At 41.2% G+C, this 14,511-nt stretch overlaps 1 protein-coding gene across 4 annotated transcripts in view; it reads left to right on the top strand.

Annotated features, from left to right (window-relative positions):
* The window catches only part of KLF12 (Kruppel like factor 12), a 435,792-nt gene extending 424,380 nt beyond the window's left edge, over positions 1–11,412 (top strand). For all 4 annotated transcript variants that reach the window (XM_013047135.2, XM_045080634.1, XM_004775054.3 and 1 more), the window contains one exon: positions 1,421–11,412. In XM_013047135.2, the coding sequence (XP_012902589.1) occupies positions 1,421–1,602 (182 nt within the window). In that variant the 3' untranslated portion in view covers positions 1,603–11,412. The remainder of the gene's footprint in view (positions 1–1,420) is intronic.
* Positions 11,413–14,511: the final 3,099 nt, after the last annotated feature.

The raw sequence follows: 14,511 nt of genomic DNA on the forward strand, positions 1-14,511 counted from the left end.
GTAGAGGCACTGACCTCCATGTATTCAGAAACGGGTGGAAGAGAAAGGCATCTGAATAAAACTTTTATGATACATTGCGGTACATGATATAAGTAAGAAATGAATGATTTGGGAATACCTGAGAAAGTAGAAATAACTTTGAGGGTGTGACAAAGTTTACATGGGAAAAAACTATGCATTCCACTGCAGCACAGTGAAAAGCACTGGATTTGGAGCCAAGTACATTTTTTTCTTCTGACACTGGCAAGTTACCTTACTACATTGAGCCTCAGTTTTCTCATCTGTAAAGTAGGGTTAAAAATCCTCACCCTCCAGCTCTATGCATAGGAATCTGCAAAAAGCTCCCTTTCCTATCTTAGGCCCTTTTGACCAAAAACTGCGTGTGGCCAGGATGCCTGTTGTTGACTATTTGATGGGAGGAACAGGAGAGATCACTTTTATGTGGGGTTGCATGGGGACAGGGCATCCATTCTGAATGAGAGCCAGGAAAAAAAAAAAAAAAAAAAAAACAACCCACACCTGGGTCAACCATTGTCTCTCTCCCCCTGGGAGTTCATTTGGACAATGGATAGTGTATCTTTTCCCAGCAAAGCCTTTGCATATTTTACCTTCCTTACAAGTTGACTGAAGGACCTGGTCAAATTACATACTTCTTCAGACGGCTTTTCACCATGAGTTTCAACACTGAAACCAGCTTGGTGATTCTTCAGGGCTCACCCTAATTAAATCACTGAAGAGAGTATTTAAACTTTACACTTGTAAGCTATCTAGGATTCTTTTCCAATAGACAAGCAAAAACTAGATGTTTATGACATGTGCTTCATTCATACCTAATTTCTGGTGAGCGGAGGAATGCTTTTGCCTTTCGACGAGATTTTGTGCCTATTCCCCATGACCGATAAATGGACATCGTGACCGATAAATGGACATTGTGTCCTAAAATAGCCTTAAACCATCTAAGTGATGCACATTTGGGGAGGGGTATTAAAACCAAATGTAATTAATGACCCTATATAGTTCTTCGTGAGTGTCAGAATTAGAGCCAAATCAACCTAGGCAGAAAGCTAGAATGCCTCTTTAGTCAAGCGGTTGTGGTTATATCCCGTAGTGATCAGTCTGGCCCTTTGGATGCTTTGACCATAAAGTACCATCGTCCCCATCACTGAGGAGGCAAGTGTTAAAGAACTAACTGGCCAGATGTCACCACGGGAGGGAGGCGATGGAACGCGCTCCCTGTCCCCACCTGACTGACCCCCACCCCACCCCACCCCACCCCGCTGGCAGGGTGCAGAGGCTTCCCGACCAAAGATGACCACACGGAAACCCCACGGAGAGGGACAGTGTCCCCACCCCTAGGGCTGGCTTGGTTCTTGGGGGCGAGTGATGGAGCACCCAAAGCGTGTGTCCCTTTTTCTTCCAGGAGAGAAACCCTACAAGTGTACCTGGGAAGGCTGCACCTGGAAGTTCGCCCGCTCCGACGAGCTGACAAGGCATTACCGCAAACACACGGGCGTGAAGCCGTTCAAGTGCGCGGACTGTGATCGCAGCTTCTCCCGGTCAGACCACCTGGCCCTGCACCGCCGGAGGCACATGCTGGTGTGAGGAGTGCTTCCCGTCCAGCTGAGCGTAAGAGCTGGGTCTCTTAGCGGCACCCCATTCAGCAGGGCTGAATCCCCTCCACAGTGTTAACGCAAAAGGGCGTCACCATCCCACGATGTCTGAAACCAGAGCAGGAACAAGAAGGAACCCTTCTCCTTTTCGGTCTGAAGGTAACCCCCATCGCGACTGCACGAGAAACGTCTTCACGCTGGCCTGGGAGATCCGTGACACAATCGCTGAAGAGACAGGCACTGTTTCCCCGTGCCGTGTACTCTGCCGTTTCAAGATGTTTGTAGCTTGTACGTTTTCTGAGCTGTCAGACGTTTTGTTATCGATCCCTTAAAGGTCACCTATCACCAGCCGATGGCTAGAGCAGGACCTTTCAGATTGGGATTCTTCTCCCGCACCACCCCCCCCACCCTGCCCCCTTCTTTTTACTGAAATTTTAGTTCCTGTCTCAGTAAGCTAGAACACACATCCAGTCTGTTTCCAGCGAGCAGCATGAAAGTAGAGAAGAAGCAGCCTGTTGGAGAGTTCCATGACCTGAAAAGAAAGGGGCACTCAGGCGGCCCTTGGCAGTCGCGCCACCCGCCACTTGTCCTTAGGCCATGCCCTGAAGAGAAACCGACATTGAATCTTTCATTTGTTTGTCGTTGATTGTTTCTGTTTTGTTTCGATTCCGTTCTGTTCATCTGTCGGAGCAGAGGGGCAGCGACATTTCAGGTGGAGCGTAGTGCCAGCGTCTGCCCTGGCGTGGACCGGCACCGAGGTGTTCTGTAGTTGAATAGGAAGAGCCTGTCTTAAAAAAAAACAAAAAACAAACAAACAAAAAAAAAAACTACTGCCCCACTTCAAATCGCAGTGTCCTGTCACCTAGGCATCATCTCTTCCTGCCCCTAGTATTTGATTACAAGGAATCAGGGGGAAGGAAAAAAAAAAAAACTTTCTTAGACACACTGGCACCAAGGTAAGAGGTGGGGCTGCTCGGGCAAAGTCAGTGAACATGAAAAATCAGACAAAGCAGAGATGGGATAAAGCGCCTCTTGAGGAGAAAAGCAATAATGAATAAAAGGACTTTCCTACAATAACTTCACTGAGGACTCACGTTACCACAATTTTCATACTTACTAAAGGGATTGTAAAAAACACCCCAGTGGTTTAGCGGTCTTGGTTACAGGGACAGCACTGAGGTAATCTTTCTGCTAATTTTGTTGTCCTGCTTGGTGGAATACCACAATTAAAGATTATGCTCCCCTTTTCTTGTTTGAAAACAGTTATTTGGTGAACAGAAAGGCCAAGGAGGCATAGCAGGGAATTAACCCTTGGGTTAAGGGGTCAGTCCTCCTTGGAACCGAGTCAGTGGAAAGGGAGTGCTCCCCGAGGAAAGCCTAACATGGTGCTAGTTTCCTCACTTGGAGAGCCAAGGCTAAGTGACTCTCCATTAGGTTCTTCTATACAGATTTCATTTTCTAAACTGTATCAGACCCCAGGGGTTCTGCGTTGACACAGACAGGGATGTTGAACCCACTCATTCCGTGCTGAGGGTGAGGGGAGATGACAGTCCCGTCAACCCCCTAAAATTATGAGCCTTTCTTGCGACTAGTGCAGTATACAGTAAACAAAGCAATACATCACCAACAAGCATTCTTTCAGAAAAATTATCATATTTTTTTTTCCCCCACTAAAAGCTGATCTTCTTTCAGCTGTACGTGGCTAAGGGGCTTGGTGACTTTTTCTGTTATTGTTGTTGTCGTTGTTGTTAAGATTTTTTATAGCTTAGATATAAAAGTTTGCCAGCATAGACCTTTGCAATGTATTTTAATTACAAACACTTGATTTGGGGAATTGCACAAATTAACCTCACAATATTCCTAGCTCGTTTTTAAAATGTTTGAACATTCTGAAATAATTTCCTGTGGCAGAACTGTCCTTTTTAGGATCATCCCCTAATTCAGAGAATCTTATTCTGACAAAGCAAGGAACGATAAATCATTGAAACAAGGACAATTCATGTTGGATGGTATTAAAAGGAATTGTTTTAAATGTTCAAGCAACAGCATAATGATGTTCAGGTCAAATTCTATCTTCAAAAACTATGTGCTCTGCATTTTCTGCCAGGTCTGAAAAACTCATCAGGCAATTTCCCTCGAACAAGGGCTTCGAGTCTATTGATAAATAACTTTTTTTGCTACATAATCTATTACCCACCAAGCACTGTTTTTTTGTGTGTGGTTTTTTTGTTTTGTTTTGTTTTTGTTTTTTTGGCTTTTTGTTTTGGGGGGGTTTGTTTTGTTTTGTTTTCTTTGGTTTTTTGGGGTTTTTTTGTTTTTTTACCTACTGGAAAGTTTTTTTATCTGTACTGTATACAATTCCTACTTCTTATTGCCTGTGACCATTTTGGGTAGAAAAAGGTCTCTTGCTGCATTCTAGCACTGGTTCCTGGTCATTGGCAAAGTACACGGAGAGTGGCCAACACAGCCAAGCCACCCTCGCTTTTCCTGGTCCTGGAACCTGGCTGGCAGTCAGTAGGTGAATCGCCCAGCAGCAGTGTAGACTTGACTCCATTCTGCCTGCTCTCAGAGGATGGGCCGATCTCTTCTGTGCAAAGAGATGTCTTGAGAGTGTCACAGGTAGAAATGGTTTTTAGAATTCATAGAACTGACAGGCAGTGGGAGTTTCCTGAGTGACGGCTTGATTTAAATTTAGCACAGAGCTAAATGGGCTGCTCCTCTCTGATCACATAGGAAGGGTTCAGGGAAGTGAGCTTTTTCTCCTCACCCTCTGAGAGTGGGAATCAGACCGAGATGGTAAGTTAACCGCTGAAACTGTCGGCGTTCTGCCATCTCCCAACCCCCCTCCGCCCCCTTGACACGCTCGATACTTCTAAAGAGGGATCCAAGCACAAACAGTGAGTGAGTGAGTTGCTGATCTCACCCCAGGACTGGAACTTCCCCAGGGCTCGTCCTGGAACAGAACAAATTCTCCCTGGTGAGTTTTCTACTAATGTTTCCCCTCGGAAAGGAAAGCGGTTGGGAGAGAAGGAATTGGGTTTTCAGGTAGGAGTATCTTCGGGCGTGGAGAAGCCTCCTCATTTCATCTGTGTCCATCCTAGCCTCTTTTAGAAAAGCACAGTAGGAGATGATGAACACCAGAAAAGGCACAGAATCCACAGGACTTGTCCATCCCCTAACTAGAAGCATTCTTTGGTTTTAACTCTGGAGCTGTTCAGTTCGCAGTTGGACATGGGCGCGTGTTTGAGAACTTCTCCGCAGACTGCCGTGGTGGCTTGAGAAGCTGCAGGAGGCCTGGAGGTCTCTGTGCGTTGTAGAGATGGAGTTCAAGGCAGTTAACGTTCTTTGAAAAGTTACAGGTTACCCTGAGGTTCTAACAGATTCCCTCCCCGTATTCTGACCTTAAGTTGTTAGGAAGCAGCCTCACGCTTCCCCATCGGCCTCCGGCCTCATCCTGTCAGTTATGTGTGGACTCCGGGAAGCCTGCTTGATGGCTTGTCTTAAGTTCTATTAAGACGTTTAGACTAAACTTCCTAATGGCTTTCCCATAAGGAGTATCCTACTTACTGCCTGCCGTCCCTTCGACAAAACACTATAGGACATTTATTTTCAAAAGCAGTGGAGCAACAGTAATACAAACTGCATTTTTAAAAAGAGCACTTTTTATTCACTTGAGAGTTTAAGTGGAAAATAGGAAGAGGATGGTGAGGGGGAAAGAACTTATAAGATGCTACAGTGTTTACAAATGCCAGTTCTAGGGGATTAGAAAGGCCATTCTCCTTGTGGTTGAAATTTGGAATAGCTTATACAAAGATTGTGTTCCCTTTTATACACTTTTTTTTTAACTTCAAATTTTGCCACTTGTGTTTTAAACGTAAATATAATTCTGCACTTTGAAATCAGTTCATTTGAACAGTGACATGTATATGGATAAAGATGCAGTATTCCTTATTCTGTACTTTATTTATTATACGTACCAAAGCTGCCATTGAATAAATCCGGTAAGGTGAGGCCTTCAGATATACTAACTAATCGCCTTTGTCCTGTTGTTATGACTGCTTAGAAATGTGGCCACGATGTTGTTATAAAGGTGTCCTCACACATCGAGGACGGACAGTTTCAGCAGTGTTCAGAATGCCAGCACCCACGACACGCTGAGTTTTCACATGAGGGACTGAGCGGGAGAGAATTCCCACGGATCACATTAGGCCCGGGAAGCCTTAATACTCATAGTCCATAGCCCAGCCTCCGCTTCCGCTCTGCACTCACGCCTGTACATGGAAGAGGTAAATGTATTCTCTAACTTCATTGCCCAGATCTCTTCCTTCAGTTTTTCCCAGGTAGGGCATCTCATTAAAACTAGTCTTTCCATTTGATTTGGTCTCATCTAGGAAAGGGATTTGGTAAGTCGTGTCTTCCGTATGTATTTCTGCTTGTCCCCACACTGTGTTCCACTTACCCATACAGGCACCCCCAACACACATGCCAGCACACACACGGCAGCCAGTGGGCCAGCAAATATCAACAAAGAACTTTTTTTAAAAGAATGAATTTGTAATAATCCATGCTGTCTAGAGATGTAAGTTATTTACCTTATTAGGGAATCAGCTTATGCTATATATGACTTTGCCTGCATTTTATAGTTAAGAGGTGTACATAAAAATTTAAAAATGCTATATTTTCACAGCTTCATTATAGAGTAATGTCTGTTTAGCAACCCATGTCCATTGGTACTTTATGCTGAATACTGTGCAGTTGCAATAGAAATTCAGATTTTCGTAAGAAAATGAAATAGGAGGATACTGCATCTTTAAAAAAAATAGAGTGAAAATATTTTGCTGTATTCGTAAACATATGTGATAGTGGAAAAGTATTTTCAAACTCGCAAATTTTACAGAGGTTGTAAATAGTTTGATGAAGTATGTTGGGAAAAAAAAAGAGCTTCTAGTTTTCATCACAATAAAAAAAAAAGAAACTTGTTCAGATATGCCTTGTATATCTTACAATTAGCAATATTGCCATGGGAACTCTGTTCTCCTTTGGCAGAGCACATTCCTTGTGCTCTGACAAAACGGAGTGGCCACTCGTCTCCATTTAGCCAGGATGGTTTAAAACACAATGAAGTCATTTTAAGTTGCAAACAACTGATTCCAAATTCAAAATGTCTTTGCCTGGAAAGGGGGAAATAGCTGCATCGGATTTTACTTGTGCTCAAGAGAAGCTTCTAGCAATTGTTCTCTTTTCTCCATTATCTTCCTTCTCGATGAACTAGTTCTTCACGGACTGAGCCACCCAGGCTCCCCTTTTGAACTAGTTCTTGACGAGAACGGAAAACAAAACAACGGTGAGGTGTTTATTCTTGTTTAATTGCAGAGGGAATGAAGAGTTTGGAGAGTAGCTACATGTTGACAAGATGAAGAGCTATGGTTATGGCCACATGTTAAATGAATCTACACTGGCAATAGGAATAAGCTAATGCCCATTTTCAGAAATGAATTAAAAGCTGAAAGTGCCTGTCAATAGACATTATGACCAATGAGATATTCCTATACTTTTACACAGCAATAATTCTTCATTACACTGGGTTTTTCCTCCACACTTGGGAAACACACACACACACACACACACACCCCGACTAAATATATGCACGTAGTAAACTGAATATGTTCGCATAATCACAAAAATTCTTTTGTGATTTTTAAATATTCCTAATCTTGTTTATGTTAGTATTTCTTAATTTAATCTTACTTACAGAACGTCAGAATGCAAATCTGAATGTTAAGGTTCTCCTCAACATACATTCTGGCATAAGGCAATTATAATTGTCAGATAAAAACTTCACGGATTTGCCCCAAACGTGCAAAGCACTGTGCGTGGCTCAAAAAAGCGTTGCTCAGTTAACAAAAGCCCGATTTATTTAGAGCAAAACACTAGAGAGATTTGTTTGTTCTACTTTGTTTTGTCCACTAATATCAAAGGCACAGATTCATCTTTACATTTCTTCATTTCCTTTTTCCCTAATATTTGCTGTTATCATACACAGAACCATTTTGGAATGAATATCCACACCATCATTTCTCCCCTAAAAAGTCTACTGAAGACTGCTGACACTCGGTCAGCCTAGCTTTAACCAAGATTTGGAGTTGGTCCGGGAAATTACCAGAGTTCCGTTCAGAACTTCCCGACTTTTTCCTATGATTATTTTACTTCTAGACATGGAGTCATGAATAGAAATATACACTGCGATTATACGAATAGACAAGAACCCTGGAAATGTCCAGCCTTACCATCTCAGAGCACAAATCCACCCAAACAAGCTATTGAGGGCTACCAGTCAAATTACATTCTTTCAGGGCCAAACATTTGATAAAAGCAATTTTTAAAAGTCTAACTGTGATTAAACACTCAGGCTTTAGACAGTGAAGACCACCCTGATAGGTAGCGATCTACATACCTCTCTAGAACCAGACCACAGGTCTAGGAAATCATCAACCGTTTCCTCCTCTAAGTTTCAGAAAGAAGGAAATGTGTCAGGATAGGGTGTCAAAGAACGAATGAAATGTCAAAGGAAAGGTGCTGGGTTCTTTAATCTCCCCAATGTCAAGTCTTCTGATTGGGCTGCTTTCTGCAAGGTGTCTAGAAGTACCAAGTGAGAAGGTCCAAATTTCAGCAAACCATGCAAACAATAGCTCTTCTTTCTTAAAGCCTTACTCTACACCAAGCATTCACCTAGACCACTTTTGGACACACTAACCCATAGACAGGTCTATATTTCATGGTTGGGAAATGGAAGCACAGAGAGAGTTGGCTGAGTCGCCGGCAAACACAGAAACCCTGAACAGCAGAGTGGGAAGGTGAAGCCGCATACCTCTGGCTCTGCAGCCGGGGTTCTTCCCCCTGCACTACACTGCACCTGCCTTCCCAGCAGCCATGTTGTCCTGTTTTTCACTGAAATTGTTTTATGGCCAGGTAGTCCTATTTCCAAGTACAAGGCAGCACATGATAGGACAGTGGTAGGTAAGATTGAAATCAGTCCTTTCCTGGAAAATCATGCATGAAGGATCATTATAAACAAACAGCAATGACCAGTCTCCCTGAACCTGTCACTTTCCTCCCAAATGTTTGGCCTAGAGATCCCAAATCATGAGCACTCTTCCCTAGTGGGTGGCATGTTGCCATAGTAAGTCTTCTCCATTCCCCATATTTCTCTGTAGGCAGAGTAAAAACCTTTCCACCTGCAGACCTTCTAGAATCTGCTCAAATTGCATTTGAAGTCTTCACCTCCTTCGAACGCATAGTTACTGACAGAGCTGTTTTTGGGGTGGCAATCACAACCATTTAGATGCTGAGCAATGAGAGAGAACGGAGAATGCCTTTTCCGATTTCTCACCTGACGGAACCACCTCAGAATGTTTTAAATAGCCTTATGGATAATTTGATTATAGTATTGTTGTTAGTTTAATTGAATTTTGTGTAAGAAGCTGTCCAACATCAGAGGAGTCAACCCCCACCCCTTTTCGGTGTTACAAGCTCCCTGACACTATTGATTCATGGAAATACTAATGGGCTTAGAAAACATCAAGAGAATGTCATTTCTCATGGTGTTTCTTTCTTCTGAAAATGAATCTCCTGAATTATGATCTTTCTCCCTGCTCCTTGGCGAGGGAAGAGATAAAACCTGTATAAACAAATTCCCTTCTATGCTGAGAGCAAGTGTTCTGTGTGCACGAGCCGCCGCAGGAAGGGGCTCTCTTCCCCCATTAATTGGGTTTCACAAGCAACAGTTTCTCAACAACCAAACCACAACTTGAAGTGAGTTGAAAGAGATGGATAGTGGCAATAGTCACATCAGGACTTTGTTTTTCTTTCTGGGTTTCATCTCTAGAAATTGTAAACGTTTGAGACCACAGAGTCTGCCCTTTGTGCAAAGCAAGAACCAGGGACTGGGTGAACACAATCTTCCTTTTTCCAAAGTGGGCCCACCAAGACTTTGACAGAGATTCATTTTGGGGGAGAAATGAGGGTGAAGAGAAGGATAGGATTTGGGTCAAATTCTAGTCAAAATGCTCAAGTATTCAAAAAGTAAGACATTTTAGGGACACACTAACATCTTCCCTTTGCTAATTTCAGGCGCCAAAGATAGGCATAAAACATTACAAAGAAATGCTTTTGCCCTACTTGTGTTTCTAGTTTTCCCGTTGCAGGATTTTGTAATTACATTAGACAGCAAATATATTTTTGTTCCTCAAGCTTCATTACTTTGGATGGGTATTGTTGAACTGGGGCACTGGTGCCTATATTCAAGGCTCTTTCCTATCAACTTGTCTGTCCGCAATTTGTTGTGTTTAAAAATCCATTTTTTAAAAAATCACCATCTCCCCGCCCCCACCCCCCGCCCATGGAACGGTGGCTGTATTGTTTCGTCCATGTCTATGTGGGACACATTGCATCATTGGCAAACCAACTCTCTGTGGATGCGAGATCACTACTTCCAAAACCAGCTTGAAAACATCGTCTTATGTATTATGTCATCCTACATCATAATGCAATTATGTGTATCATAACATGCTCATTTAAAAAAAAAAAAAGAAAGAAACCAGCAGATTCATGTTTGTCCATTGAAGAATGTACTCAGAACTTTCTGTGTTGTGAAACGATGAGAACAGACCACCTTCAAGATACCCACCTGCCACTTAAAATGACCTAGTTATAATTAGTAGTAGTCTAGACGCTGCTCTTGGCGTGGGGGGGTCAGTTCAGACGTCACGTTCTTCTGAATAAATCTCTCACTCATATTTGAAAAAAAAAATAGATGGGAATAAAGAAAAATAGCATCTTTGGCCAATTCAAGCAGGTATCTTTTTTTTCCTTTTCCTTGACACTTTGCTCATTATACATGATGACTGGATCACAAGATCCATCTGTGGAAAAATACAAAAACATCCTTTACTTTACAAAACAGTTATTCTAGGCTCAAAAGCCTCTGAACAGCAAATTGAATAGATGTGCTGCGTCTTACTCACTTAACAGATGTAATTTCACAAAAGACTCTTGGGTCTCTGATCCCAGAGAGTTAGAATGCCCACAGGAGGTCCTACACATTAAAGGACACCACCACTCCCCCCTCAGTGATGCTGGCAAGCAAAGGTGTTCATTTCTTAGATCTTCATTTGGTTTTCTGTTCAGAGTTTTAATTGCAAATGAATTTATTTCTCCAGCTTATCTAAAGATCTAATTTCCCAATAGTTTCCTCTGCATTTATATACTCTGTAGTGTTTAGGCAACCCCTGTTATAAGTTTATTAATATTATGTAAGTGTTGTTCTTGTATTTATGTATAGTGTATGTATTGTAAATATATTCAGAGCTTTTTTCCTTTTACTGTAAAATGGTGATTTTCTTTTTTTTTCTTTCTTCTTTCTTTTTTTTTTTTTTTTTTTTTTTTTTTTTGCCCTATGATGATGTAAAGGGAGACCCTCCTAATGAGATTCTCTCAGAGGATGATTATTCCAGTCTATTCTCAGAGATTTAAATGAACAAGTGTTATCGTTTTTAATGGTGTCTCAGACATATTCTGTTGGTGCATTGCTTTTCTGTATTCAACTTTCCTATGAATTGAGCTGTGAACCGAAATAGAGTTTAAACCTTAACTGTATGCATTTGTATAATTATCTGAATGAAGGCATGAAGGTTAAATAAAGCATTTTGTATGGAACAAAACTCCCTAATTATTACTAAGGCTGACTCAGACACTTTGGAAATCATAGTTATTAACCATTCTAATTAAACCTTTGTTATGAAAAGTTTTACCACTTGTGTATAGTGATTTGAAGCACAGAATGAGATACAGCGTGTACCCAAAAATGAACAGGTTTGGGTTTTTTTTTTTTTCTCATAACAACGAGCACCTAAAGAAGGATTCCTAATGTAATAGTTTACTGAATATAAAACTAAAAAGTGGTCCAGAAATATGAAGTGATATGAAAAAGTTAACACCTTTCGGAGCCGAAAATGGAATCCCTATAATTGAATGAATTATTTTTTTCAGATTTTTTGTATCATCTACGTACAGAATGATCCATCTAGCACATGCCAAAGCTAATTTCTGTATATTTTTAAGAAAACTGGATTATGAGGCTTTGAAAATAAGACCATTAATGAGTAGAAAATCTTTGGAATAATAGCTAAAATAAGCACTTGAAGAATCTATGTAAGTATCTTCCTGCATGGTGTCTTTCCATTGAAGATCTACAAGAAAAATCCATTCCACAATGAGAATGCCAGTCAATACTACTAACAATTCTACAGAAAGGTGATAGATGATAATTAAAATTGTAATAATAAAATAAAACTTCATAGATGCTTGGCAGTGTTCTAAGCATTATATTTGTTCCTCTTTATTCATTATGAAAGTTCTGAGTTAGGTTCTGTTATTTCTTAATTTTTACAGAAAAAAAAAAAGTGAGGCACTGAGTTTAGGCAATTGCTCCAGTCAGTCTGGTTGCAGGACTGGTGTCCTACGGGGCTGGAGACAGGGTAGAAGGTGGGGAGCAGGGGCTGAAGTGGGAGAGAGAGAGAGTTAAGAGCATTCAGTATCGTAGAAGCAGTCAACAAATACCTTTGATTATATATGTACATACAAATATTAAAAAAATGAACAAAATACTACCCTTCATCTCAGACTCCACAAACCAGAGTGTAATTTAAGAACTCATAAAAATCAGAGACTGAAGTCATTTGGGGCTCACTTTATTACTGACAGAACTCCATTTCCAAATGAACGTGGAGTTCTACAAAGTCGCTTTGTGCCACTCAAAGACCCTGTGGAGAGAGCCACGGGGGAGTGCGTCCCACCCCATCCTCATCCAAACACGCTTCTTTGGCATCAGGATGGAGATTCTGTGCCCTGTTGCTCCGACCTTCCCAAAGCTGGCTGTTCTGAGCACTCTGATGGGGTCTCCCCCAGTCAGAACTTTCCTGATACTTCCATGGTGATCACAATCCCAACTCGGCAAAAGAAATCACTCACTAAAAGATTATAAGGCTTTTTTGAAAATCGAGGCAATAAACCATAAGTGCATTTTTGCTAAATTATTTGTGAAGATTCTAGCTGTGCCATGTTAGACATACTCCATTAAGGCAGAGCCCAACAAATTAGAGAGGTCTGTCTTGTTCTACACTGTGGTGAATGAAGCATGGTAGTAACTTGTAAGGCTGAACCTAATTCATTCAATTACTTCATTTTGGGTATGACTTTGTAACAAAACAGTAAGTTCGACGTTAAATTTATGTCTTCGACCTGATTTTCCAAAAGTCCGCTTTAGGCCAGCTAACAGTCAAACCAGCTCCCTAGTTACGTTTTTTGTTTGTTTTTTCAGTTCATCCCAGGAAACTTTATCATAAAGATAGACCAATGAGACAAATCTCATGGAAGAAATCACATGATACTGTTTGACTCTCAAGGTAACCTCTTTGTTAATATTTCTTCTCTTGAGTGATTCCTGGATACTTCCGCAATAGGTGGGATTAAATGGGTGCTAGATAATTCTGTATCTTCCTCAGTCCTCTCCCTTACTCTGGGTGTTTCATCAAAGCTAGGATTTCTAGTCCAAGTCTTAATGATTTCATTGTTTCTTACTGTCTGCAATATAACGACTACAAAACAACAGCATGAAGTGGTTAAAAGTACAGAAACGGCAATGTGCTTAGAATTGAATACCTTGGGGCTTTATCAAAGAAGAAAAAATATATCAGTGCTAGAACAAAATCATGCTTCCTAAAAAATAATTTTAGTCCCAGGTGGCCACTGATGGTTTTCATACCATATAGTGTATTGTCTTCCCACCAAAGTTGCACGGTTTCTTTCTACACAATGAATTCCTTGTACTTTGTCTGACTGCTGTCTGGATGTAATATATTTCTCTCCCAACAGTGTAATAAGTGTAATTTACATCACTTCCTGTTTAGTCTAAATTCACCAATGAACGCCTACACAGCTCATACACTTGAGTGAATATCTATTTCTGAAATAAATCGCATTTTCCCTGTAGAGGAACATTTTTTACACGATCTTTTTCTTTTACAGTTTCATTGTGTTGAATTCCTGCGTGTGTGTGTGTGTGTGTGTGTGTGTGAGACAGAGAGAGAGAGAAAACTGTTTTATGAGCCCATGATGACATCAGCAACATTAGACTCCAGCAGGTATGCTAAAAACAGGTTCACTCAGGAATGTCCCAAAATTGCTTAAACATATGGATAGCCATCATGATGCCCCCTTTTGTTATAGCTACAGTTCATGTGAATATATTGGAATCCATTACCCTGGAGAGGATTGCAAATCTGTGCCACGAGCTACTGTAATATCTGTGTACCTTGGAGCTTTTAGACCATACCAAAGACTCTGGTCAGTTCTAGCATCTGGAGAGTGGCCTTGCTGCTGCCCCAGACTCCTCTGAACTCTTAAGCTTGATCATAGCCCAGGTTGGGAGGTAGATGTGGTCCTGAGGATTAACGTGGTTGATCATCCTCATGGCCCTTTAAGTTGACATTAACGTGGCCGGTACATTCTGTGGCTGATCTAGGATCTCTGGAGCCTACTTCACCTCTCGTTGCTGATCTGGGGCCATTGATTTGTAATATGTTTGACATGAATTCACATAGTCACTCAGGCAATGATCGTTGGTTCCTTGGTAATATATACAACAATATTCTGTAGCTAAAGTGAACATTGAAGTTAGAGTCAATATATCTACAATAAGGGGAGTGGTTGGGAAATTTCATGGTTTATTTGTTCAGACACTCATGCATGACACGTCAATGTTATTATGTTTACTAGGAACAATTTTTACATGCATAAAATAAGGAAAAGCACATATATGAGTTGTTAGTCTGTGTAGGTATTA

This window comes from Mustela putorius, unplaced genomic scaffold, assembly GCF_011764305.1.
Source record: "Mustela putorius furo isolate JIRA1106 unplaced genomic scaffold, ASM1176430v1.1 tig00000480_pilon_pilon_pilon, whole genome shotgun sequence".
Lineage (NCBI taxonomy): Eukaryota > Metazoa > Chordata > Mammalia > Carnivora > Mustelidae > Mustela > Mustela putorius.